This window comes from Schistocerca cancellata, chromosome 2, assembly GCF_023864275.1.
Source record: "Schistocerca cancellata isolate TAMUIC-IGC-003103 chromosome 2, iqSchCanc2.1, whole genome shotgun sequence".
NCBI classification, from domain to species: domain Eukaryota; kingdom Metazoa; phylum Arthropoda; class Insecta; order Orthoptera; family Acrididae; genus Schistocerca; species Schistocerca cancellata.
This window is the reverse complement of record NC_064627.1, coordinates 744,615,190-744,642,465: the sequence shown is the minus strand read 5'-3', so window position 1 is coordinate 744,642,465 and position 27,276 is coordinate 744,615,190. Positions and strand designations below refer to the sequence as shown.

General features: G+C 42.8%; 1 protein-coding gene across 2 annotated transcripts in view; it reads right to left on the bottom strand.

Annotated features, from left to right (window-relative positions):
- Positions 1-27,276, bottom strand: part of LOC126162554 (vacuolar protein sorting-associated protein 18 homolog) — a 329,211-nt gene that overhangs the window by 250,217 nt on the left and 51,718 nt on the right. For both annotated transcript variants that reach the window (XM_049919139.1, XM_049919140.1), the window contains one exon: positions 26,436-26,552. In XM_049919139.1, the coding sequence (XP_049775096.1) occupies positions 26,436-26,552 (117 nt within the window). The remainder of the gene's footprint in view (positions 1-26,435; positions 26,553-27,276) is intronic.

Here is a 27,276-nt window from a genome sequence, read left to right as displayed (position 1 = left end):
CATACATCAATTAGCTTACCCTTGACATCAGCAATGACATGTACTGACTGAAAACCTGCTCAAGGTTTTTGGTTCATAAGTCGAAGTACTGCTTGTTATTTTTCACTTCTGAAGCCAAAAAAAATATTTTCAGAAATACAACTTTGGATTCAATAACATTTTATAGCAACAGAATATGCAGTAGAACTTGGAAAAAGAAGACTGCAACACAGAGTTGGGTCTCTTGCTTGTCAAGAACAAAAATCTTACCCACTAGGGCAGGCTGTTCCAGTTCACGCTCACACCTGAGAGCAGCAGGGCACACACAAGCACAGAAAGGGCAAAAAGCTGAGGTAAGGGCCATCTTGGAGCAGGGCTGTAGAGTGGGTGACCATAGTCCACTGGCTGAGCTCAAGTGGCTAGGGAGGGCCAAGCACAACAAGCATGCATGGAACACATGCGATTCGGCAGTCTGGCGGGTTGCCTACATCACCTTTGTATGCCTGCGGGCATATAAACCAGTCTCACTGGTGGTCTGAGCATCACTTGGTCCACAGACCAACTGCTCAAAAACAAAGACTTATTTTCATTTTTAGTGTGACCAATGTTCCCTAATTAGCCAAAAATAAATTCAACTTACTCCTCCATGGGATGGAAACCATCTTCTATCAGGAGCTGTACTATCTAGAAATAACAAGTTCCAAATGTCAAGGATACTGAAATCATATTTGGCAACAAAGTACAATTTCCATTTGCTGAACACACAGCAAGTATTAAACCTTATAACTAGAACTACACAAATACAAAGAACATACCCCTATATCACCGTGCTCTGCACAGCAGTGACTTATACTGTATTTATGCCTCCACAACAAAACTATATTACTGACTGGATATTTCTCACCTTCAAGAACAACTGCAACTCTGAATAGTTCTAAGAATTTTACGAGTTCTCTTGTGACACTGCTGTAACTATGATGATTTCAGTGACACCATTGTCCTTATGTATTTCTATGAGTCAATTCTAGTGCCTAGCTATATATTGTAGCATTGTAATAAAATACTATTCTACCTAAAGTCCATTTCTTGCTTCAAATTTGTCCGTAATGAATACTTGTCATGAGTTTTCTTCATGAAATGCATAGTGTCTTTGGTAGCATAAATTGTGGAATAAACCACAGCAGTATAATAGTTCAGATAATTATCATCAAAAATATCTCTGAAGATTGTGTTCTTTGGCTGTAGCTTTCCTATTTACTTTTAATTTCTATATTTGTAGACCATTTTATAATTTATAACATACCTATGTATTCTAGCTCATTTTTTACTTTTTAATTTTCTTCCTGTTATCTAGAGGCTGTTACATTTAAAGAGAACCATGTGTTGTCACAGTATATCGGACTAGGTTTTGACAGTTGTCTTTGAACATTATGGATGTATGTGCTATAACTATATATTCAACGTACAGACTATCTACATATTGAAGTTTTGGCTGATTCCTGGTTGGGCACAGTTTGTGTCTTGCATCAGAAATTTCTGTAGCCTCAATTTACAATTATTTAGTTGTATCTGTGGCTCATACAGTTAGATAATACTCAGGATATTAGTGCTGACTATGTCCAGTGGCATTTATTTTTCCACTCCATTGTATATTACTCTAGGCTATTTTTGTGTGCTCCGGATATAGGGGAAAACTGTGCCGGTGCAGCCTGTCCACTAAAAAATCTTTGGTCTACTTCACTAGTCAACTACAGACCTGATGTTTTTATTACCTATTGTATTGTATAGCTGTACTGTTAATAATGTAAATTAGTTGGCACTGTATTTCAATAAAGTCTCCTTCCTCATTACAATTTATGAGTTCATCTGTAGCTCACATGAAGTAAATGGTAGGTGTAACAAATACACTGATTATGTCCACTGACAATTGTTTTTACATTTTGTTGCACATAGCTGAGCCAGCCTATGTGCTTTCCAGTGGCGGGTGGATTGTGGAGACACAGTTTCTCCATTTAAAAAATCTTTGTTCTTTTTGATTGGTGAGCTGCATACCTGTTTGTTATTTGATGATTCAAATGCATTGTACAATTGTATTGTGTATGTCTTGTAACATGGAACTATATTTTTTAATAAAACCTCCTTTGTTACAGTTTGTTTTAATTGTAGCTAATAAGTAAATGCTGTGTGACAACAGCCCTGAGTGACTTTTTGTTGGTTTCTTTGCATATGGTTGAGAGCCAATTTGTCAGATCATTTTTGGCAGATGGATTGTGTGGGCACGATGTGTGAGCTTGGAGGAAGTGTTTTTATGGTCCGTTTCATTAGCAAACTGCAGATTTTGTTTTAATGGTTTACTGCATTGTATAACAATACTACATTTTGTATAAAACCTAGTATTATTTTTAATACAGTCTCTTTTATCATTACATTTTATTACATGATATATAAGCGTAGTCATTCGCGTTTTATTTAAGAGAGTACAATTAACTAAAAAACAATGTTTCTTTTAAGTTATGTCCACTAATGTGCAGGAGCAACATCTAGGATGCCAGAGTGCAAATATGTTGCTCATTGCTGCAAAGCAGTATAAATTGTGTCTTCTAAAGTGTCCAAATGTCTGGTATAATGATGTCCACGGTACTCATAATTTTTTTTGATTTTGTTACAAAGGATGTATGGCAGATTATTATGAATGTACCATCTATATATACAATGACACAAATTATGTAGTATACTGGAGTTACTCAGGTATGGAAACGCTGTCATGTTTGTTAATGGTGACTTACAATTCTGTATTTTATGTAATTTGTAGAAATTGTACCTCAAGTTACCTATGTATGTTTACTATTTTTAGATCTGAAGGAGGTCATTGTTTACTAAAATTAATTACCTGGTTAATATACTTTTGTGATCCATAACTGGATTTATAACAAAATAAATATTTCCTGTATCGCTGTGAAACCTTATTATGAATATGTCACAACTTGTGAATATAAATACGTCCTTAATTCTCCAACCATGCCCATAAAACAGTTGGAAAGGAGCATTCTTCTCATTAACCAATATCACTCCAGTCTGGAACAACTTATGTACATCCCCCACCAGGGCTTCAATTACTTTTCACTGTGACCTGAAATGAGGTACAGCTTTCATTAAATCCTTCCTCCTCTCCCTTCATGGTATTATGTTACCCAATCAATCTACAACATATCATAGTCCACCCTTATGTCATGCCCACGCCAAATCCCCTGCCCTTGTGTCATACATCTGTGAAACACTCAGGTGCAAGAGCTGCCCCATACCTTCACCCAGCACATCCTATTCCATAGCAAAGGCCCATGCTAACCCTGATGAGCCAGGTACACTTGGGAAAGCAGTGACACCATCCATCAATTTCTGCAAAACCTTTTATGTGCTCATGAGTACCAACTGGCTGTCCACTTCACCAAATGGCCAGCTCAAACTATGGGCCACAGCAAAGTTGATGCCAAGAGGCAGATCATTCTAATGAGCACTAAATGCTTGACCGCAATGGCTGCTTCACAGCCTGTGCCATGTAATCCACCCCCCATTCTTGCACAATATTAGCTCCTCTGAATTGTATACATGAGAAAGTACATTTAAGCCAGCACAGGACACCTCACCTGTTGGGAATGCGGCCAATCTTCCTTAGGGATCCCAACAGGTGCAGAGGGTAGGATTGCCCTTCACTGGGGGGGTTCCAATGTTGGGTGGGTGATGGAGTTCTTCAGGGAAATAGCAGGCAGGTCAGGAAAGAAGGCCAGTGTCCACTCTGTTTGCCTGCTGGGGGGTTTTGTCCAAGATGTGGAGGAGGCTCTGATGGCAGTGACTGAGCACACTGGATGCGCTGGGCTACAAATCATGGCTCATGAAGGCAGGAATGATCGCTGCTGCCTGGATTCAGAGGCCATCCTTGGTTCCTACAGGCAGCTGGCTGATCTGCTAAAGACAGCTAGCCTCGCCTGCAGAATGCTAGCAGAATTATCATTTTGCATAATTGTTCCCACAACCAATCATGGTCCTCTGGTTTGGAGCAGAGTGGAAGTCTAAATCACAGGCTCAGATGATTCTGTGATGGTATTGAATGCAGATTTCTCAACCTCTGCTACTGGGTAGGGAACTGTGGGATTCCCTTAATAGGTCAGACATACATGCAGGAAGCAGCTACTAGGGTAGTGGGCTGTGTGTTGTGTGCACACGTGGTTTTTTTAATATATATATATAATAGAGGGAAACATTCCACGTGGGAAAAATATATTTAAAAAGAAAGATGATGAGACTTACCAAACAAAAGCGCTGGCAGGTCGATAGACACACAAACAGACGCAAACATACACACAAAACTCTAGCTTTCGCAACCAACGGTTGCCTCGTCAGGAAAGAGGGAAGGAGAAGGGAAGACAAAAGGATATGGGTTTTAAGGGAGAGGGTAAGGAGTCATTCCAATCCCGGGAGCGGAAAGACTTACCTTAGGGGGAAAAAAGGACAGGTATACACTCGCACACACACACATATCCATCCGCATATACACAGACACAAGCAGACATTTGTAAAGGCAAAGAGTTTGGGCAGAGATGTCAGTCGGGACGGAAGTACAGAGGCAAAGATGATGTTGAAAGACAGGTGAGGTATGAGCGGCGGCAGATTGAAATTAGAAATTAGCGGAGATTGAGGCCTGGCGGATAGCGAGAAGAGAGGATATGCTGAAGGGCAAGTTCCCATCTCCGGAGTTCTGACAGGTTGGTGTTAGTGGGAAGTATCCAGATAACCCGGACGGTGTAACACTGTGCCAAGATGTGCTGGCCGTGCACCAAGGCATGTTTAGCCACAGGGTGATCCTCATTACCAACAAACACTGTCTGCCTGTGTCCATTCATGCGAATGGACAGTTTGTTGCTGGTCATTCCCACATAGAACGCTTCACAGTGTAGGCAGGTCAGTTGGTAAATCACGTGGGTGCTTTCACACGTGGCTCTGCCTTTGATCGTGTACACCTTCCGGGTTACAGGACTGGAATAGGTGGTGGTGGGAGGGTGCATGGGACAGGTTTTACACCGGGGGCGGTTACAGGGGTAGGAGCCAGAGGGTAGGGAAGGTGGTTTGGGGATTTCATGGGGATGAACTAAGAGGTTACGAAGGTTAGGTGGACGGTGGAAAGACACTCTTGGTAGAGTGGGGAGGATTTCATGAAGGATGGATCTCATTTCAGGGCAGGATTTGAGGAAGTCGTATCCCTGATGGAGAGTCACATTCAGAATCTGATCCAGTCCCGGAAAGTATCCTGTCACAAGTGGGGCACTTTTGGGGTTCTTCTGTGGAAGGTTCCGGGTTTGAGGAGATGAGGAAGTGGCTCTGGTTATTTGCTTCTGTACCAGGTCGGGAGGGTAGTTACGGGATGCAAAAGCTGTTTTCAGGTTGTTGGTGTAATGATTCAAGGATTCCGGACTGGAGCAGATTCGTTTGCCACGAAGACCTAGGCTGTAGGGAAGGGACCGTTTGATGTGGAATGGGTGGCAGCTGTCATAATGGAGGTACTGTTGCTTGTTGGTGGGTTTGATGTGGACGGACGTGTGAAGCTGGCCATCGGACAGGTGGAGGTCAACGTCAAGGAAAGTGGCATGGGATTTAGAGTAGGACCAGGTGAATCTGATGGAACCAAAGGAGTTGAGGTTGGAGAGGAAATTCTGGAGTTCTTCTTCACTGTGAGTCCAGATCATGAAAATGTCATCAATAAATCTGTACCAAACTTTGGGTTGGCAGGCCTGGGTAACCAAGAAGGCTTCCTCTAAGCGACCCATGAATAGGTTGGCGTACGAGGGGGCCATCCTGGTACCCATGGCTGTTCCCTTTAATTGTTGGTATGTCTGGCCTTCAAAAGTGAAGAAGTTGTGGGTCAGGATAAAGCTGGCTAAGGTAATGAGGAAAGAGGTTTTAGGTAGGGCGGCAGGTGATCGGCGTGAAAGGAAGTGCTCCATCGCAGCGAGGCCCTGGACATGCGGAATATTTGTGTATAAGGAAGTGGCATCAATGGTTACAAGGATGGTTTCCGGGGGTAAGAGACTGGGTAGGGATTCCAGACATTCGAGAAAGTGGTTGGTGACTTTGATGAAGGATGGGAGACTGCATGTAATGGGTTGAAGGTGTTGGTCTACGTAGGCAGAGATGCGTTCTGTGGGGGCTTGGTAACCAGCTACAATGGGACGGCCGGGATGATTGGGTTTGTGAATTTTGGGAAGAAGGTAGAAGGTAGGGGTGCGGGGTGTTGGTGGGGTCAGGAGGTTGATGGAGTCAGGTGAAAGGTTTTGTAGGGGGCCTAAGGTTCTGAGGATTCCTTGAAGCTCTGCCTGGACATCAGGAATGGGATTACCATGGCAAACTTTGTAAGTAGTGTTGTCTGAAAGCTGACACAGTCCCTCAGCCACGTACTCCCAACGATCAAGTACCACAGTCGTGGAACCCTTGTCCGCCAGAAGAATGACGATGGATTGGTCAGCCTTCAGATCACGGATAGCCTGGGCTTCAGCAGTGGTGATGTTGGGAGTAGGATTAAGGTTTTTTAAGAAGGATTGAGAGGCAAGGCTGGAAGTCAGAAATTCCTGGAAGGTTAGGAGAGGGTGATTTTGAGGAAGAGGAGGTGGGTCCCGCTGTGACGGAGGACGGAACTGTTCCAGGCATGGTTCAATTTGGATAGTATCTTGGATCATTAGGAGTAGGATTAGGATCATTTTTCTTCGTGGCAAAGTGATATTTCCAGCAGAGAGTACGGGTGTAGGACAGTAAATCTTTGACAAGGGCTGTTTGGTTAAATCTGGGAGTGGGGCTAAAGGTGAGGCCTTTGGATAGGACAGAGGTTTCGGATTGGGAGAGGGGATTGGAGGAGAGGTTAACTACTGAATTGGGGTGTTGTGGTTCCAGATTGTGTTGATTGGAATTTTGAGGTTTTGGAGGGAGTGGAGCTGGAAGTGGGAGATTGAGTAGATGGGAGAGACTGGGTTTGTGTGCAATGAGAGGAGGTCCCTAATAAAAGTCCTCAATCTTTCCTCTCCCACATCCACACCGGCTGTTCAGAGCATCCTCCTACAGGCAAACCGCAAATTAGAACAGCATGCCACCCTCCACCTTAAAAAACTATCCTATCTCCCGGTTTCCCACCTCCGGAAAGGCAACTCACTCACCCTTCACAACCATTCCAGCAAACCACAACCTCCTCTCATTGCACACAAACCTAGTCTCTCCCATCTACTCAATCTCCCACTTCCAGCTCCACTCCCTCCAAAACCTCAAAATTCCAATCAACACAATCTGGAACCACAACACCCCAATTCAGTAGTTAACCTCTCCTCCAATCCCCTCTCCCAATCCGAAACCTCTGTCCTATCCAAAGGCCTCACCTTTAGCCCCACTCCCAGATTTAACCAAACAGCCCTTGTCAAAGATTTACTGTCCTACACCCGTACTCTCTGCTGGAAATATCACTTTGCCACGAAGAAAAATGATCCTAATCCTACTCCTAATGATCCAAGATACTATCCAAATTGAACCATGCCTGGAACAGTTCCGTCCTCCGTCACAGCGGGACCCACCTCCTCTTCCTCAAAATCACCCTCTCCTAACCTTCCAGGAATTTCTGACTTCCAGCCTTGCCTCTCAATCCTTCTTAAAAAACCTTAATCCTACTCCCAACATCACCACTGCTGAAGCCCAGGCTATCCGTGATCTGAAGGCTGACCAATCCATCGTCATTCTTCTGGCGGACAAGGGTTCCACGACTGTGGTACTTGATCGTTGGGAGTACGTGGCTGAGGGACTGTGTCAGCTTTCAGACAACACTACTTACAAAGTTTGCCATGGTAATCCCATTCCTGATGTCCAGGCGGAGCTTCAAGGAATCCTCAGAACCTTAGGCCCCCTACAAAACCTTTCACCTGACTCCATCAACCTCCTGACCCCACCAACACCCCGCACCCCTACCTTCTACCTTCTTCCCAAAATTCACAAACCCAATCATCCCAGCCGTCCCATTGTAGCTGGTTACCAAGCCCCCACAGAACGCATCTCTGCCTACGTAGACCAACACCTTCAACCCATTACATGCAGTCTCCCATCCTTCATCAAAGACACCAACCACTTTCTCGAACGCCTGGAATCCCTACCCAGTCTCTTACCCCCGGAAACCATCCTTGTAACCATTGATGCCACTTCCTTATACACAAATATTCCGCATGTCCAGGGCCTCGCTGCGATGGAGCACTTCCTTTCACGCCGATCACCTGCCGCCCTACCTAAAACCTCTTTCCTCATTACCTTAGCCAGCTTTATCCCGACCCACAACTTCTTCACTTTTGAAGGCCAGACATACCAACAATTAAAGGGAACAGCCATGGGTACCAGGATGGCCCCCTCGTACGCCAACCTATTCATGGGTCACTTAGAGGAAGCCTTCTTGGTTACCCAGGCCTGCCAACCCAAAGTTTGGTACAGATTTATTGATGACATTTTCATGATCTGGACTCACAGTGAAGAAGAACTCCAGAATTTCCTCTCCAACCTCAACTCCTTTGGTTCCATCAGATTCACCTGGTCCTACTCTAAATCCCATGCCACTTTCCTTGACGTTGACCTCCACCTGTCCGATGGCCAGCTTCACACGTCCGTCCACATCAAACCCACCAACAAGCAACAGTACCTCCATTATGACAGCTGCCACCCATTCCACATCAAACGGTCCCTTCCCTACAGCCTAGGTCTTCGTGGCAAACGAATCTGCTCCAGTCCGGAATCCTTGAATCATTACACCAACAACCTGAAAACAGCTTTTGCATCCCGTAACTACCCTCCCGACCTGGTACAGAAGCAAATAACCAGAGCCACTTCCTCATCTCCTCAAACCCGGAACCTTCCACAGAAGAACCCCAAAAGTGCCCCACTTGTGACAGGATACTTTCCGGGACTGGATCAGATTCTGAATGTGACTCTCCATCAGGGATACGACTTCCTCAAATCCTGCCCTGAAATGAGATCCATCCTTCATGAAATCCTCCCCACTCTACCAAGAGTGTCTTTCCACCGTCCACCTAACCTTCGTAACCTCTTAGTTCATCCCCATGAAATCCCCAAACCACCTTCCCTACCCTCTGGCTCCTACCCCTGTAACCGCCCCCGGTGTAAAACCTGTCCCATGCACCCTCCCACCACCACCTATTCCAGTCCTGTAACCCGGAAGGTGTACACGATCAAAGGCAGAGCCACGTGTGAAAGCACCCACGTGATTTACCAACTGACCTGCCTACACTGTGAAGCGTTCTATGTGGGAATGACCAGCAACAAACTGTCCATTCGCATGAATGGACACAGGCAGACAGTGTTTGTTGGTAATGAGGATCACCCTGTGGCTAAACATGCCTTGGTGCACGGCCAGCACATCTTGGCACAGTGTTACACCGTCCGGGTTATCTGGATACTTCCCACTAACACCAACCTGTCAGAACTCCGGAGATGGGAACTTGCCCTTCAGCATATCCTCTCTTCTCGCTATCCGCCAGGCCTCAATCTCCGCTAATTTCTAATTTCAATCTGCCGCCGCTCATACCTCACCTGTCTTTCAACATCATCTTTGCCTCTGTACTTCCGTCCCGACTGACATCTCTGCCCAAACTCTTTGCCTTTACAAATGTCTGCTTGTGTCTGTGTATATGCGGATGGATATGTGTGTGTGTGCGAGTGTATACCTGTCCTTTTTTCCCCCTAAGGTAAGTCTTTCCGCTCCCGGGATTGGAATGACTCCTTACCCTCTCCCTTAAAACCCATATCCTTTTGTCTTCCCTTCTCCTTCCCTCTTTCCTGACGAGGCAACCGTTGGTTGCGAAAGCTAGAGTTTTGTGTGTATGTTTGCGTCTGTTTGTGTGTCTATCGACCTGCCAGCGCTTTTGTTTGGTAAGTCTCATCATCTTTCTTTTTAAATATATTTTTCCCACGCGGAATGTTTCCCTCTCTATATATATATATATATATATAAGATAGACAAATTCCTACACTGCACCGATAAGATATGTTCTGATTCCAGACAGAGCAACATTCATCATAATTGTTCAGAGAAAGAAAATGTTAACACAGCATTAGTTGATTGCACGAGAATCTATGGAAAAGTTCCAGAATAGTCTCATTTATAATTAGTAACAATGCCCACATACCATTAGGGACTGAAAGCTGGCTGAAACCAGATCCCATTAGCAATGAAATTATAAATACCAACTGGAATGTATATCGCAAAGATAGGTTGAACACTGATACTGCAAGTATGTTTATAGCCATAAAAAAGTACGATAATAGTGCAGACTCTGAATGATAAATAATTCTGGCAAAGACAATTGTTACAGGTGGATCACATTTGGTCATTGGATGCTTTTATAGACCCCCTGCCTCAAGAGCAATAGTGGCGGAAGTTTCAATGAGAAACTTGGAGAACATTCTGCATAAATTTCCTGGTCGAGTTGTAGTATTAGTTGGAGACGTCAACTCACCAGCCATAGTCTGGGAGACACAACTGGTTAGGGCAGGCAATACGGACTATGAATCATAAGAAACTGTTTTAAATTACCTTGATCAGTTAATCAGAGAACCAACTTGGGAAATCCCCTTAATAGGTCAGGGGTGCACTACATAAAGGAAGCAGCTACTTGGGTAGCAGAATACTTGTGGTGTGCAGCTGTCAGTTTTTTACGCTAGGCGGTAGTTTGACTACCAGTCGACGCACAAACAGCAAAATCAAACTGCACTCAGAGTCAAGAAACTTCGTCAAAATGTTATCAGCAAGTTGTTGAAGTATTTGTAACAAAGTTCTCGAATTTACTGCCCTCCAGGAAATCTGTCATACTCAAATTACACTCTGGACCGAGACATGGCTGAAACCCAAAGTAGAAAGCTCTGCAATATTCAGTGTGTCATGACTTGTATACTGAAAAAACAGATTAGATGCCATATGAGGAGTGTTCACTGCAGTCAACAAAAATATTGTATCTATTGAGGCTCAATTTGAATGTGACTGCGAAGATATGTGGACACATATAACAGGTCACGGTGAAATCAAGTTAATTCTGCCCTGACAGTTTTAGTCTCATTTATAGAAAGCCTATGCTCAGTAGCATGAAAATGCCCAGATCATGCAATATTCGTTGGAGGAAACTTGATTCTAATGAGTACAGACTGGCATGTCTATGGATTCATTGGAGGATGTATGGACAGGCAGTCTTGTGAAGTACTGATGAAAATGTTTTCTGAAAATTGTCTTGAGAAGCTAGTTCGAGGTCTCCAACATGATGGAAATATTTTAGAACTTGTAGCTGCATACAAGTTCAGATTTATAGATGGTGTCGGTACAGAGATAGTGATATGTGATCACGTCATCATAGCGAAAATGGTTACTAATGTTCATAAATCAAGCAAGAAGGCTAGGAGATGAGCAATTAAGAAATAGCTACCATCCCACTTAGACAATGAATGGACATCATTTAGTTACAGTATGATGTATGTAGAGGAATTATGGGCAAAGTTTAAACAGATTGTAAATCATGCCCTGGAGAAGTATGTGCCAAGTAAGTGGATTAATCATGGAAAAGACCCACTTTGGTTTAATAATAAACAACTGAAGAGATGAAAACAAATAAGTCACCAGGTCCGGATGGAGTCCCAATTCGGTTTTACAAAGAGTGCTCTACGGCCTTAGCCCCTTACATAGCTTGCATTTATCATGAATCTCTCACTCAGGACAATGTCCCAAGTAACTAGAAAAAAATGTAAGAGACTCCAGCGTACATGAAGGGTAAAAAATACACCCATAAAATTACAGAACAATATCCCTAAATTCAATCTGCTGCATTATTCTTGAACATATTCTCTGTTTGAATACAATAAATTTCCTTGAGAAAAAAAGCTTCTGCCCACAAATCAGTACATATTTAGAAAGCATCACTCATGTGAAACTCAGTTTGCCATTTTGACATGATAACCTGCAAACTATGGATAAAGGGCAGCAGGCAGATTCCATATTTCTGGATTTCCAAAAAGCATTTAACATGGTGCCCCATTGCACACTGTTAAAGACAGAATGACCATACTGGATAGGTTGCCAGATATATGAGTGGTTCAAAGAGTTTGTAGTGACCTATTTCGGACAATCGATCCATTCAAGTGTACAGTGCTTCATAAACATTCCGTGAAGTGTTAATTTACGTGCAGGGGTATAGTTACTCTTTGACTTAGCTTTTGTTAGTTATTCCGTGCTGTTCATGTCTACACAATTCATTCATGTGTGTATTGTTAAGTTATTGCTAAATATATGTGTTGTTGTTGTTGTTGTTGTTGTTGTGGTCTTCAGTCCTGAGACTGGTTTGATGCAGCTCTCCATGCTACTCTATCCTGTGCAAGCTTCTTCATCTCCCAGTACCTACTGCAACCTACATCCTTCTGAATCTGCTTAGTGTATTCATCTCTTGGTCTCCCCCTACGATTTTTACCCTCCACGCTGCCCTCCAATACTACATTGGTGATCCCTTGATGCCTCAGAACATGTCCTACCAACCGATCCCTTCTTCTGGTCAAGTTGTGCCACAAACTTCTCTTCTCCCCAATCCTATTCAATACTTCCTCATTAGTTATGTGATCTACCCATCTAATCTTCAGCATTCTTCTGTAGCACCACGTTTCAAAAGCTTCTATTCTCTTCTTGTCCAAACTATTTACCGTCCATGAAATATATGTGGGAATAAAGGAACTGTTTTCTCCAGCACCCACATTTGGTGATCCCGATGAACTACGTTAACATCCGCGTCGGCTTCAGCATTTAACGAAGTTCCACAATGTTCACGTTTGTAACTTTCGCGCCAGCCGTGTCGCGCTCGTTTCAGCACGATAATGACCGATTCGCCAGTCTCAATTCAACCTGAAGCCAGCAGTGCAATTAACAGGGTGACGATAAAACCTCCACCATTCTGGTTACATAATCCTCTATTGTGGTTTGCCCAGTCAGAAAGCCAATTCGTCCTCGCACAAATATCGGCGGACGAAATTAAGTACAGCTATGTGGTTGCAGCACTTACAGAAGATCTAGCATCAGAAGTACAAGATATCCTAGCTGCACCACCGGATACCGATCGTTATGCATCCATTAAAACGCATTAATAATGCGTTTGCCACAATCAGAGGCAAAACGGCTAGAGAAGCTACTGCGCTCTGAAGAACTCGGAGATCGCACTCCATAACAACTCTTACGACGTTTGCGCACACTGGCAAGTAACACTGTAACTGATGATGTGCTATGAAATATATGGTTGTCTCAGTTGCCGTCAGATACTCAAAAAATTCTCACGGTATGTGCAGGCAATTTAAACACACTGGCAAAAACGGCCGACAGGTTAATTGAAATGTATCCCATATCAAGTGTCTCAACATTAACGCCCCAACAAGAAAATTCACCCACAGTGACGCTAGTCTCCCTACAATCACAACTGGCAGAGTTGACCGCACAGGTAGCTGCATTACAAACAATGCACAACTGCCAACGGCCACGCCGCCGACGGTCACGAAATCGCAATCGATCACTATCACTACAAAACTTATGCTGGTACCACAAGACATTTTGTAATGACGCACGAAAGTGTACGCCACCATGCAAGTGGAAACATGAAGCAGACACCGTAGCAGTGTAACTTCCAGTGTAAACACTCGCCGACTTTTTGTGACAGACCGCGAAACAAAACTAGCTTCTCGTCGATACAGGTGCAGAAGTGTCCGTATATCCAGCAAACCACCTATCACGCCGGAGTTGCGACGACTGTTATCTATTTGCTGCCAATGACTCCAAAATTAGAACATACGGTCGAGTAACATTATTCCTTAACTTGGGGCTATGCCATGTGTTTGAATAGCAATTTACAGTGGCAGACATATCACAGCCTATTATCGGGGCAGATTTTTTGTCCTTCTATGACTTACTGCCAGATCTGTAACGTCAGCGACTAAAAGATTTGACTATTAGTCTGCATACAACAGGAAAAGTCCGTTGTATCATACCACTAGAGGTACGCACTGTCACAGGCAACACACCATATATATGATTACTGAAAGGATACCCCGAGATCACACAGCAATCGCCTATTCTCCCTCCAGTCAAGCATACAACCGTCCACCACATTTTGACCACGCCAAGGCCGCCAACTCACGCTCGGCCTAGACCTTTAACGGCCGAAAAGCTAAAAGTGGTAAAGCAGGAATTTTACAGCATGCTGTCACAAGGTATCTGCAGAGTTTCTAGTAGCAGTTGGGCATCCCCAATTCACATCGTGCCTAAAAAGAAGAATGGATGGCGCCCCTGCAGTGACTATCGCCAACTCAATGCAAGGACCATTCCAGACCGGTACCCAGTTCCACATGTAGAAGACTTTTCTGCAAATGTTCACGGTAAGACTATATTTTCTACCATTGATCTAGTTCAAGCTTACTATCAGATCCCTATAGCTGCAGAAGACATTCCTAAAACAGCGATGACAACACCATTCGGTCTATTTGAATTCACCCGAATGCCATTCGGACTATGTAATGCCACCCAGACCTTCCAACGTTTTATGGATGAGGTTACAAGAGATTTAGATTTTTGCCATGTGTATATAGATGATTTATTGGTGATGTCTGCATTGGAAGAGGAGCACTTACAGCATTTGGCACAAGTGTTTGACCGCCTACACACACATGGACTAGTAATTAATCCTGCCAAGTGTGTTTTTGGTGAGAAAGAGGTCCACTTTCTAGGATATTTGGTGAATGCACAGGGTATTCGACCGCCACACAGTAAAGTAGAGGCCATAAACAAATACCCCCGCCCTTTCAAAGTCAGAGAATTATGACGATTCATTGGAGTAGTGAATTTCTATCAACGCTTCATTCGCAATCATGCACTGATAACTGCACCATTGAATGAACTACTTAAAGGCGCACCTAAACCTAACCACAGTGTGCACTGGACTATCGAGGCGGACACCGCGTTTCACGCTATAAAAAAAGCTCTAGCAGAGGCTGCACAATTAGCAAACCTGGTTGTGCATGCTCCACTCACTCTCATGGTTGATGCTTCGTCCACTGCCATTGGTGCCGTACTTCAGCCACAAATTGATCAGTTATGGCAGCCCATTACATTCTATAGTCATAAGTTGTCACCATCTCAGCAACATTGGGCAACATATGACCGCGAGCTGTACGCCACTTATGCGGCAGTAAAAAAATTCAGACACACTTTAGAAGGGTGACAGTTCACGATTTACACAGATCATAAACCGCTTACCTATGCCTTTAAGGTAAAGCCAGAGAAAGCATCGCCCAGGCAGCTGCGACACTTAGATTATATCAGCCAGTTCACGACCAGCATTGTGTATGTGGAAGGGAAGCTAAATGTTCCAGCTGATGCACTTTCTTGCATAGAAGCAGTGTCCACAGTAGCAGATGACATCGCACAGGTGGAAGCAGTGACAAAGGCCATTGATTACGATGCCCTCGCGCATGCGCAACAATGTGATAGTGAGTTGCGTGATCTACTGCAACAAGAGAAAGGATTGAAGCTACAGCCCATGACATTTACTGAAGCAAGCATTGAGTTGTACTGTGATGTAGCAAGAGGAAAGATACGCCCATTTGTGCCACAGCAATTCAGAACACAGGCAATTGCATCAATGCACAATCTGTCACACCCAGGAGTAAGAGCCACACTCAGATTGGTCAAACAAAAATTTGTATGGCCATGTAAGCACACAGACTGTAAAACATTTGTGAAGTAATGCTTGGCGTGCCAGAGGAATAAAATCACACAGCACGTCAGGGCACCATTAGGCACATTTATTCCACCAAATCAGCATTCTGACCATAGCTCAAACATTTTTTCGTGGTTGCATTACCCGGTTTGGAGTTCCACTGAGAATTACAGCTGATCAAGGATGACAATTTGAAGCCTACATTTTCAAAACATTGGGTATGTTATTAGGTATGAAACGGATACGAACCACGGCATACCACCCCACATCAAATGGCACAGTTGAGCGTCTTCATCGACAGTTAAAGGCAGCACTGAGATGTCACACAACACCAAATTGGACAGAGACACTACCTATCATACTTTTGGGTCTACGAACATCATTCAAAAGTGATCTGAAAGCAACAGTAGCAGAACTGGTGTATGGACAAACGTTACGCCTACCAGGAGAATTTCTGCACAGCATGGCAGATGATACAATCACAGCCTCAGAATTCGCCACAAGATTAAGAGAGCATATACGCCAATTGAGGCCAACAATGCCTAGAAACCAGCTTGGAAGACACTCATTTGTTTTTGCGGAGCTAGACAAGTGCACTCATGTATTCTTATGCAATGATACTGTGCGTAAACCACTGCAGCCACCATATGACGGACCATATCTGGTAGTCAGTAGGGATACCAATACTTTCGGCATAATGATTAACGGTACACCCACCACAGTTGCAGTGGACCATATCAAGCCTGCATTTCTGGACGCAATAGACACCACAGCTACCACTGAACACAAACCAGAGAAGACAGGAGAAGCTACAAGATGTGTTCCTGTACCCCATGAACACCACAACGCTCAGCGAACACCAGTCACTGCAACACCAAGACCGACGTCGAGGACTACTACACCACTCCCTGACACAACCACTGACACACGTGACGCACCACCCAGTTTCAAGAAAGAAGTAGTTACAAGAGCTGGACGGCGTGTGAAATTAAATTGCGGTATCATTAGCATTAATGGGGAGAGTCATGTAGTGACCAATTTCTGACAATCGATCCCTACAAGTGTACAGTGCTCCATAAACATTCCGTAAAGTGTTAATTTACGTGCAGTGATATAGTCATTCTTTGACTTAGCTTTTGTTAGTTATTCTGTGCTGTTCATGTCTACACAATTCATTCATGTGTGTATTGTTAAGTTATGGCTAAATATATGTGGGAATAAAGGAATTGTTTTCTCCAACACCCACAAGTTCTTAAGTAATAGCATCTAGTTTGTTGTCCCTGGTGGCAAGTGCAACATACATAAATAACCTGACAAGCGAGGTGATCAGTAATCTGCAGCTGTTTGCTGATGACGCTGTGGTGTATGGGAAGCTGTCATCATTGAATAACTGTAAGAGGATACAAGATGACTTAGGGAAAATTTCTGGCTCGAGTGATGAATGGCAGCTAGCTTTAAATGTTGAAAAATATAAGTTAATTCAGATCAGTAGAGTTAACAGGAAAGTAAATGACTAGTAATGATACAAGGTGCCATCTGCCGCACACCTTACAGTGTCTTGTGCAATATGTGTGTACGTATAGATGTAAATTCGGATGCAGATGTAAAAGGTAACATCTTAGATCTGTTGGTGACAAACAGACCTGAACTTTTTGATGCAGTAAGCATAGGACAGGGAATCAGTTGTCATAAGGCCATTAGAGCATCACAGAATATGGCTATAAATCAGGATAAAAATAAAGGTAGGAAGATCTTTCTGTTTCGCACGAGCAACAGGAAACAGATTTTAGCTTACCTGAATGGTCAGCACATAAATTTCATATCGAGACCACTGAACAATATGCTTTAGACAAATATGTGCTGAACAAAATTGTGACTGAACAAAATTGTGACTGAACAAAATTGTGAGGGATGGAAAAAGACCTGCTATGGTTCAACAGCCATGTTATAAAGCCGCTACAAAAGCAAACAGAGCTTCACTGCAAATTTAAACATAGCCAAAGCCTTGCAGAAAAACAAAAATCTAATGAAGCAAAAAATTAGCATAAGGAAAGCCATGTGTGAAGTGTTAAACAAATTTGAAAATAAAATTCTGCCTATTGACATGACAGAAAATCCAAAGCAATTTTTCTCTTAGGTCAAATCAGTAAATGGATCGAACCCATCTGTTCAGACACTCTGTGGCTTTAATGGTACTGAAATGAAGGATGACTAGAAAGGTCAAAACACTAGACATCTCTTTCCAAAACTGTTTCATGGAGGAAGATCACACTGCTGTGCCTTCTTTAAATCATCATATGAATGACAAAACGGCCAATACCAAAATAAGTGACCACGGGATGGAAAAGCAACTGAAATTGTTCAACAGATGGAAGGCTTTGAAGGAGCAAAGTGTTTCTATGATTGGAAAAAAGTGCAGGTCATTTCCATTTTCAAGAAGGGTTGTCGAACAGTTGTACAAAACTGTAGGATTACATATCTGACATCTGTGAGTTGCATAATTTATATGCGCGTATTATGACATTTCTGGAGAGTGAAAATTTCTTCTGTATGAATCAACATGGGTTGTGAAAACAACAATCCTGTGAAACCTAGCTCATCCTGTTAGTCCATGAGGCCCAGAAACTGGTCAATACCAGTGCCCAGAAAGAGGTTGTGTTCCTCGACTTCCATAGGGAGTGGCAGCTGGCCCTTAACATACACAAACATAGTGTATTGCATATAAATAGACAAGAAGAGCCCATTATCGCATGAGCACACAATTTCAGAACAATCTCTGGACAAAGTTACTTCAGTAAAATATCTAGGAGTATGTATGCAGAGGGATTTAAAGTGGAATGACCATGTAAAATTAATTGCAGGAATGGCAGATGGCAGGCAGAGATTCATTGAAAGAATCCTGAGGAAATGTAGTCCATCAACAAAGGTGGCAGTTTACAAAACCCTCACTTGACCAATATGTGAATATTGCTTATCAGTATGGGGTCGATACCAGATAGGACTGATAGAAGAAATAGAAAAGATCCTAAGAAGAGAAATATATTGCTTCCTTCTACAACTATCTCACAAAAAGGCCATGAAGATAAAATTAGGGGAATTCAAGCCTACACAGAGGCTTACCATCAATCGTTCTTCCAGCAAACTACTCACGACTGGAGCAGGGAAGGGGTAAACAACAGTGGTACACAAATTACTCTGCACCACATAATGCAAGGTGGCCTGTGGAGTACAGAAGCAGGTGTACATGTAGGGGTCCTTGTAATATGACCTTTGATTCCACTTTCTCTCAATACCCACCAGCAACATCCCCCCACTCCCCCCCCCCCCCCCCCCCCGAACCCACATACACTCAACATGAGCACCATGCATTTCTAAAGAACATTCCACAGATGACTCAACAGATCCCTGTTTGCTTAATCAACATCCTCAACAATTCAATTTCTCAGCTCTTGACGAGTGGCTGACATAGATGGGACAAAGACTCTGTTTTTTATGTACCCCACAGAAAAAGAATCACAAGGTGTGAAATCTGGTGACCAAGGAGGCCTAAAGCAATGAACAAGATCTTGTTGGCCACCTCTTCCAATCCAGTGTTGAGGGATGGTGCTGTTAAGATAATGCTGCAACTTAAAGTAAACATGAGGTGGGGCACTGTCATGCATAAAAGCAAAATCACTGGAATCTTCATGATGATGAAACAAGCAATTTTGCAGTATATCCAGGTATGCCACTCCTGTCACAGATTCCTCCACCAAAAAGAAAGGTCCATACACTTTGTGAACAGAAATGGCACAAAACAGATTCAGTTTCAGTGAGTATCTCCTTGTTCAATGATGATGGCAGAATTTTGTGATCCCCCAAATTCTTACAGTATGATGGTTTACTTTTACCCAATATATGAAATGTCAATTCACCTGAAAAGATGAGTCGTTCAGAAAAAGTGTCCTCTCCTGTACCTTGAGAACTGAAATGCAAAATTTGTAGCTTCTGTTATGATCACTGGGATTCAATTGCTGCAGTAACTGCAAATTATAAGGCTTCACGTGCAGGTGTCATTTCTGCCAATCTTAGCAGGCTTCTGAGGGCTCCATGTGAATGCACTTTGAATACAATCAACATCTTCATCAGACATGCATAGCCGACCAGTGCTCTTCCCTTTGCATATGCAAACAATTTCCAAGATTTTTGTATCTCAGCCATGAATTTGCTAGGGTGGAGGTGGTTTCTTGCTGAATTGACAGCAGAATGCCCATTCAGTGGAACAATGGACTGACTCTTGCGCAAATTCCAACACACAAAATGATTTCTCTTATGGTGTAGTCACCACGTTGCTACAAACAAACAACAGCACAGCTGTGTCAAAACTTTGGACCTTCCAATGAAATGAGGGATGTCTTTCTATCCTTTTAGTTATGCAGTAATTAATAACTGAAATTTGTTCTTTCTTTTTGAATCATCCAGTATAATTTCTGATCATTCAAGACTTTTTGATCGAAATGTCAGAAACCAGCATGAAAGTGTCATTTAATAAATTTTACACAAATATGCACTTAATGGAATTTTGATTTTGTCTTAAGACAAGCTACAAGAATCAGAATGACACTGAGTTCTCACCCAGATTTCAGCAAGTGTTCTGCAAAATGTTTCGAGCTACAACTTGTTGTAATACTATGACTAGGAAATTATGGTACTGACCACCTTCCAGGTGGCCGCAATTTAAAACACATGCACTGCCAATCATGCCGTATTTCCCACACCCACCACTGTGGCATGAGGGCACTGCCACGAACCTTTATGCTGCTGCCAATGATGTGCAAGCATTCTCTCTCTCAAAGTTCCAGTGGCAGGTCTACTTAATTTCAAACACTGATGCACAGAGCCCATTTTGCATTTTGTGTGTTTTCCATTTCATAACAATTACAGACTTTCATAGCAGTCTGGGCTCCTCACCTCTGGTTAGTTACTGTATTGGAGAATGACCAAGTTGTAAACCTTTGTGTGTGTTTGTGTGTGTGTGTGTGTGTGTGTGTGTGCGTGTGTGTGTGTGTGTGTGTGCGTGTGCGTGTGTGTCTATATAATATACACTATGTGATCAAAAGTATCTGAACACCACCAAAAACATACGTTTTTCATATTAGGTGTATTGTGCTGCCACCTACTGCCAGGTACTCCATGTCAGCAACCTCAGCAGTCATTAGACATCGTGACAGAGCAGAATGGGGGCGCTGTGTGGAACTCACGGACTTCGAACATGGTCAGGTGATTGGGTGTCATTTGCGTCATACATCTGTACATGAGATTTCCACACTCGTAAACATCCCTAGGTCCACTGTTTCCAATATGATAGTGAAGTGGAAAAGTGAAGGGACACGTAAAGCACAAAATCATACAGGCCGACCTCGTCTGTTGACTGACAGAGACTGCTGACAGTTGAAGAGGGTCGTAATGTGCAATAGGCAGACGTATATTCAGACCAACACACAGGAATTCCAAATTGCATCAGGATCCGCTGAAAATACTACAACAGTTAGGCAGGAGGTGAGAAAACTTGGATTTCATGGTCAAGCAGATGCTCATAGCCACACATCATGCCGGTAAATGCCAAACAATGTCTCGCTTGGTGTAAAGAATGTAAACATTGGATGATCGAATAGTGGGAAAATGTTGTGTGGAGCGACGAATCACAGTACACAATATGGCGATCCAATGGCAGGGTGTGAACGCCATCTGCCAGTGTGTGTAGTGCCAACAGTAAAATTCGGAGGCAATGGTGTTATAGTGTGGTCATGTTTTTCAAGAAGGGGACTTGCACCTGTTGTTGTTTTGCATGGCACTATCACAGCACAGGCCTACATTGATATTTTAAGCACCTTCTTGCTTCCAACTGTTGAAGAGCAATTCGGGGATCGAGCACCTGTTCGTAATGCACGGCCTCTGGCAGAATGGTTACAATAACATCCCTGTAATGGACTGGCCTGCACAGAGTCCTTACCTGAATCCTATAGAACACCTTTGGGATGTTTTGGAATGCCAACTTCATGCCATGAATGTTGTTTTTTAGTGAGACAATTCTGTTATGCCTTGTGCAAGAAGAAGAAACGTACAACAGCATGTCAGCCACACACAATTCCAGACAGGATCTTAGCAGCTCCACATGATTAATGCCTGGGAGGACAGCCACACTGTTCACTCAGCCATGCAGGATTGTACAGCCATATTACATACCTCAAGTCAGGAAGGGAGTTTGTTTGCAGCAAGAAAAGTAGCCACACAGACTGTGTGACAACGTCTGTCAGCGCAGATACCACTGTTGCGGCTTCTTTTGCCATGGTAGCAGAGAGAGGCATGACAGTAATTTTGTGCCCAATGACAAGACCAAGCTAGGTTAATAATTGGTTCCTTTTACCGACCTCCCGACTCAGCAGAATTAGTGGCAGAACAACTGAGAGAAAATCTGGAATACATTTCACATAAATTTTCTCAGCATGTTATAGTCTTAGGCGGAGATTTCAATTTACCAGATACAGACTGGGACACTCAGATGTTTAGGACGGTGGTAGAGACAGAGCATCGAGCGACATTATTCTGAGTGCACTATCCAAAAATTACCCCGAGCAATTAAACAGAGAACTGACTCGTGGAGATAACATCTTGGACCTACTGATAACAAACAGACCCGAACTTTTCGACTCTGTAAGTGTGGAACAGGGAATCAGTGATCATAAGGCCGCTGCAGCATCCCTGAATATGGAAGTTAATAGGAATATAAAAAATGAGAGGAAGGTTTATCTGTTTAGCAAGAGTAATAGAAGGCAGATTTCAGACTACCTAACAGATCAAAACGAAAATTTCTGTTCCGACACTGACAATGTTGAGTGTTTATGGAAAAAGTTTAAGGCAATCGTAAAATGCGTTTTAGACAGGTACGTGCCGAGTAAAACTGTGAGGGACGGGAAAAATCCACCGTTGTTCAACAACAACGTTAGGAAACTACTGCGAAAGCAAAGAGAGCTTCACTGCAAGTTTAAACGCAGCCAAAACCTCTCAGAATAACAGAAGCTAAACGATAACAAAGTTAGCGTAAGGAGGGCTATGCGTGAAGCGTTCAGTGAATTCAAAAGTACAGTTCTATGTACCGACTTGACAGAAAATCCTAGGAAGTTCTGGTCTTACGTTAAATCAGTAAGTGGTTCGAAACAGCATATCCGGACACTCCGGAATGATGATGGCATTGAAACAGAGGATGACACGTATAAAGCTGAAATACTAAACACCTTTTTCCAAAGCTGTTTCACAGAGGAAGACCGCACTGCAGTTCCTTCTCTAGATCCTCGCACAAACGAAAAAATGGCTGACATCGTAATAAGTGTCCAAGGAATAGAAAAGCAACTAGAATCACTCAACAGAGGAAAGTTCACTGGACCTGACGGGATACCAATTCGATTCTACACAGAGTACGCGAAAGAACTTGCCCCCCTTCTAACAGTCGTGTACCGCAAGTCTCTAGAGGAACGGAAGGTTCCAAATGATTGGTAAAGAGCACAGGCAGTCCCAGTCTTCAAGAAGGGTCGCCAAGCAGATGCACAAAACTATAGAACTATATCTCTGACGTCAATCTGTTGTAGAATTTTAGAACATGTGTTTTGCTTGAGTATCATGACGTTTCTGGAAACCTAGAATCTACTCTGTAGGAATCAGCATGGATTCCGGAAGCAGCGATCGTGTGAGACCCAACTCGCTTTATTTGTTCATGAGACCCAGAAAATATTAGACACAGGGTCCCAGGTAGACGCTATTTTCCTTGACTTCCGGAAGGCGTTCGATACAGTTCCGCACTGTCACCTGATAAACAAAGTGAGAGCCTACGGAATATCGGACCATCTGTGTGGCTGGATTGAAGAGTTTTTAGCAAACAGAACACAGCATGTTGTTCTCAATGAAGAGACGTCTACAGATGTTAAAGTAACCTCTGGCGTGCCACAGGGGAGTGTTATGGGACCATTGCTTTTCACAATATACTGGGTGATCAAAAAGTCAGTATAAATTTGAAAACTGAATAAGTCACGGAAATATGTAGATAGAGAGGTACAAATTGACACACATGCTTGGAATGACATGGGGTTTTATTAGAACCAAAAAAATACAAAAGTTCAAAAAATGTCCGGCAGCTGGCGCTTCATCTGATCAGAACAGCAATAATTAGCATAACAAAGCAAGACAAAGCAAAGATGATGTTCTTTATAGGAAATGCTAAATACGTCCACCATCATTCCTCAACAATAGCTGTAGTCGAGGAATAATGTTGTGAACAGCACTGTAAAAGTATGTCCGGAGTTATGGTGAGGCATTGGCGTCGGATGTTGTCTTTCAGCACCCCTAGAGATGTCGGTCGATCACGATACATGTGCGACTTCAGGTAACCCCAAAGCCAATAATCGCATGGACTGAGGTCTGGGGACCTGGGAGGCCAAGCACAACGAAAGTGGCAGCTGAGCACACGATCATCACCAAACGACGCGCGCAAGAGATCTTTCATGCGTCTAGCAATATGGGGTGTTTTTTTGGTTCTAATAAAACCCCATGTCATTCCAAGCATGTGTGTCAATTTTTACCTCTCTATCTACATTATTCCATGGTTTATTAAGTTTTCAAATTTATACTGACTTTTTGATCACCTGGTATATAAATGACCTAGTAGATAGTGTCGGAAGTTCCATGCGGCTTTTCGCAGATGATGCCGTACTATACAGAGAAGTTGCAGCATTAGAAAATTGTAGTGAAATGCAGGAAGATCTGCAGTGGATAGGCATTTGGTGCAGGGAGTGGCAACTGACCCTTAACATAGACAAATGTAATGTATTGCGAATACATAGAAAGAAAGATCCTTTATTGTATGACTATATGATAGCAAAACAAACAGTGATAGCAGTTACTTCTGTAAAATATCTGGGAGTACGTGTGCGGAACGATTTGAAATGGAATGATCATATAAAATTAATTGTTGGTAAGGCGGGTACCAGGTTGACATTCATTGGGAGAGTCCTTAGAAAATGTAGTGCATCAACAAAGGGGATGGCTTACAAAACACTCATTCGACCTATACTTGAGTATTGCTCATCAGTGTGGGATCTGTACCAGATCGGGTTGATGGAGGAGATAGACAAGATCCAAAGAAGAGTGGCGCGTTTCATCACAAGGTTATTTGGTAAGCGTGATAGCATTACGGAGATGTTTAGCAAACTCAAGTGGCAGACTTTGCACGACAGGCGCTCTGCATCGTGGTGTAGCTTGCTGTCCAGGTTTTGAGAGGGTGGGTTTCTGGATGAGGTATCGAATATACTGCTTCCCTCTACTTACACCTCCCAAGGAGATCATGAATGTAAAATTAGAGAGATTCGAGTGCGCACAGAGGCTTTCCGGCAGTCGTTCTTCCCACAAACCATACGTGACTGGAACAGAAAAGGGAGGTAATGACAGTGCCACGTAAAGTGCCCTCCGCCACATACTGTTGGGTGGCTTGCGGAGTATAGATGTAGATGCAGATGTAGCAGCGGTACCACCTCACCTTTTCTGATGAGTGTTGCCAACTGCATTCTTCGTCATCACACAGATCCAGCACCAGGTGTGATGGTATGGGGAGCCATTGAGTACACAACTCAGTCTCCTCTGCCTCACACAGCTGATCATTTGGACAGTAGCCATTACATTTCCAATGTTTCAAGACTGGTAGTAGTGGCCTATCTTTGAAGTCTCCATGACATTATGTTTCAACAGGCTGCAATACTACATGTTGTCCATGCTGTCCTAGCCTGTTTCCTATTTCAATACAGAGGGCATTCTATTGTTTTTCTGAACAGCAGCTAGCTCTTCAGGTCTCTCAGTCACTGACAAAATCTGGTTGTGGATTGCTGGGAGACTGGCAAGCCCTCACTCAACTGATGGACTCTGGCATAGATTTGAAGTAGTATAGAACAACATACCCATGTCCGTCATCCAAGCTCAGTTCAACTTAATCCCCAGCCAAGTTAAATCCATTGTTGATGTTAGAAGGGAGCAGCTCTGTGTATTAGTCTTTGCAACCTGTGTACTTCCAAATCACCTACAAATTTAATCATCCATTCACTATATTGTATATGTGCAAGAAGTAAAATTTCATTATTTGCTACCATACCTGGTGTTGCAATCCTAATGACAGCAGTGTATAAGGGCAGATAATTTCCTTCTGCAGTAAAGCATTGGTTGTCTTTCACATAGATATATACCAAATCTAAACTTGTTCAGTGCTTATTGAACTTCCTGAAGTGCTCACTACTTGGCATTACTCAGAAGAATAGTTAACTTATCAAATACTACACATGCAGTAGCATCATCCCACACAAACTACAGACATGTAATGCCGTGTGCAGACACTTTATACACTAGTATTTTCTCTGTAGAACACATAGTTGAAATTTGGTTCTGCCAGACCCCTACTCGATGGGTGTAAAAGAACCTCAGATTTGAGAATTTCTACTGACTACAGTTACTCATGGCCCTTATGAAACTTTGAACTGCTCCTTTCCAGTAAGTGATAAAGAGGTGCATTCCATCTATCTACATATGTAAACACACTCATGAGGAAGTCAGTTTTTGTTAACATACCTGCCACACATTTCTTTCTTCCTGTGTTACTTTGTAACGAAACACAGCTTTCTCTGTATATACCCAAATGGTGCCTCTAATAGGATCCTTTGTTATGCTGACTAGTTTTCCTACAGTCTGCAAAAAAAAAAAAAATTACAGCTAAAAGCATAAAAATACACAAAAGAGAACAAATATCTAATCTGTACTAAAACTATAAATATACTGCAGTAATACAAATTTTATTGCAGTAACATTAAGAAAGTGCAGCAGAACATGTCATATCACATAGTTTTTGAAGGTGTCTAATGTTTTACATTTTAAGAGTGACAGAGGCAACAAGCTGACTCAACTTTAAACACATTCAGCAGTTCTATTAATGTCCTGCATATTGCATATTTCATCAGTAATACTCATGTTTAGAAGTGGTGACAATTATACACCCTTCTCCCACTTTTCAATGTCATCAAGAATTTTGACAAATAGCTTATAACAGAATAACATTTCTGGCAACAATCTTTTAATGAATGCTCAATTGGAATTACATGTACGATTCAGTATAGAGAAAGCAACATGTGATTTAATCAAAAAACTTTAAATAAACAAGAAAAGCTATCCTACTGACATTTTCTGTGAGCTCGTCTGAGAATCTAAAATGTTATGGTGTCAAATGCATCAACATTCTGGGTGGAATCAGATGTTAACAACAGACATCTGAGGATGACGTTAACAAATCAAAATGGTTCAAATGGCTCTGAGCACTAAGCGACTTAACTTCTGAGGTCATCAGTCACCTAGAACTTAGAACTAATTAAACCTAACTAAACTAAGGATATCACACACATCCATGCCCGAGGCAGGA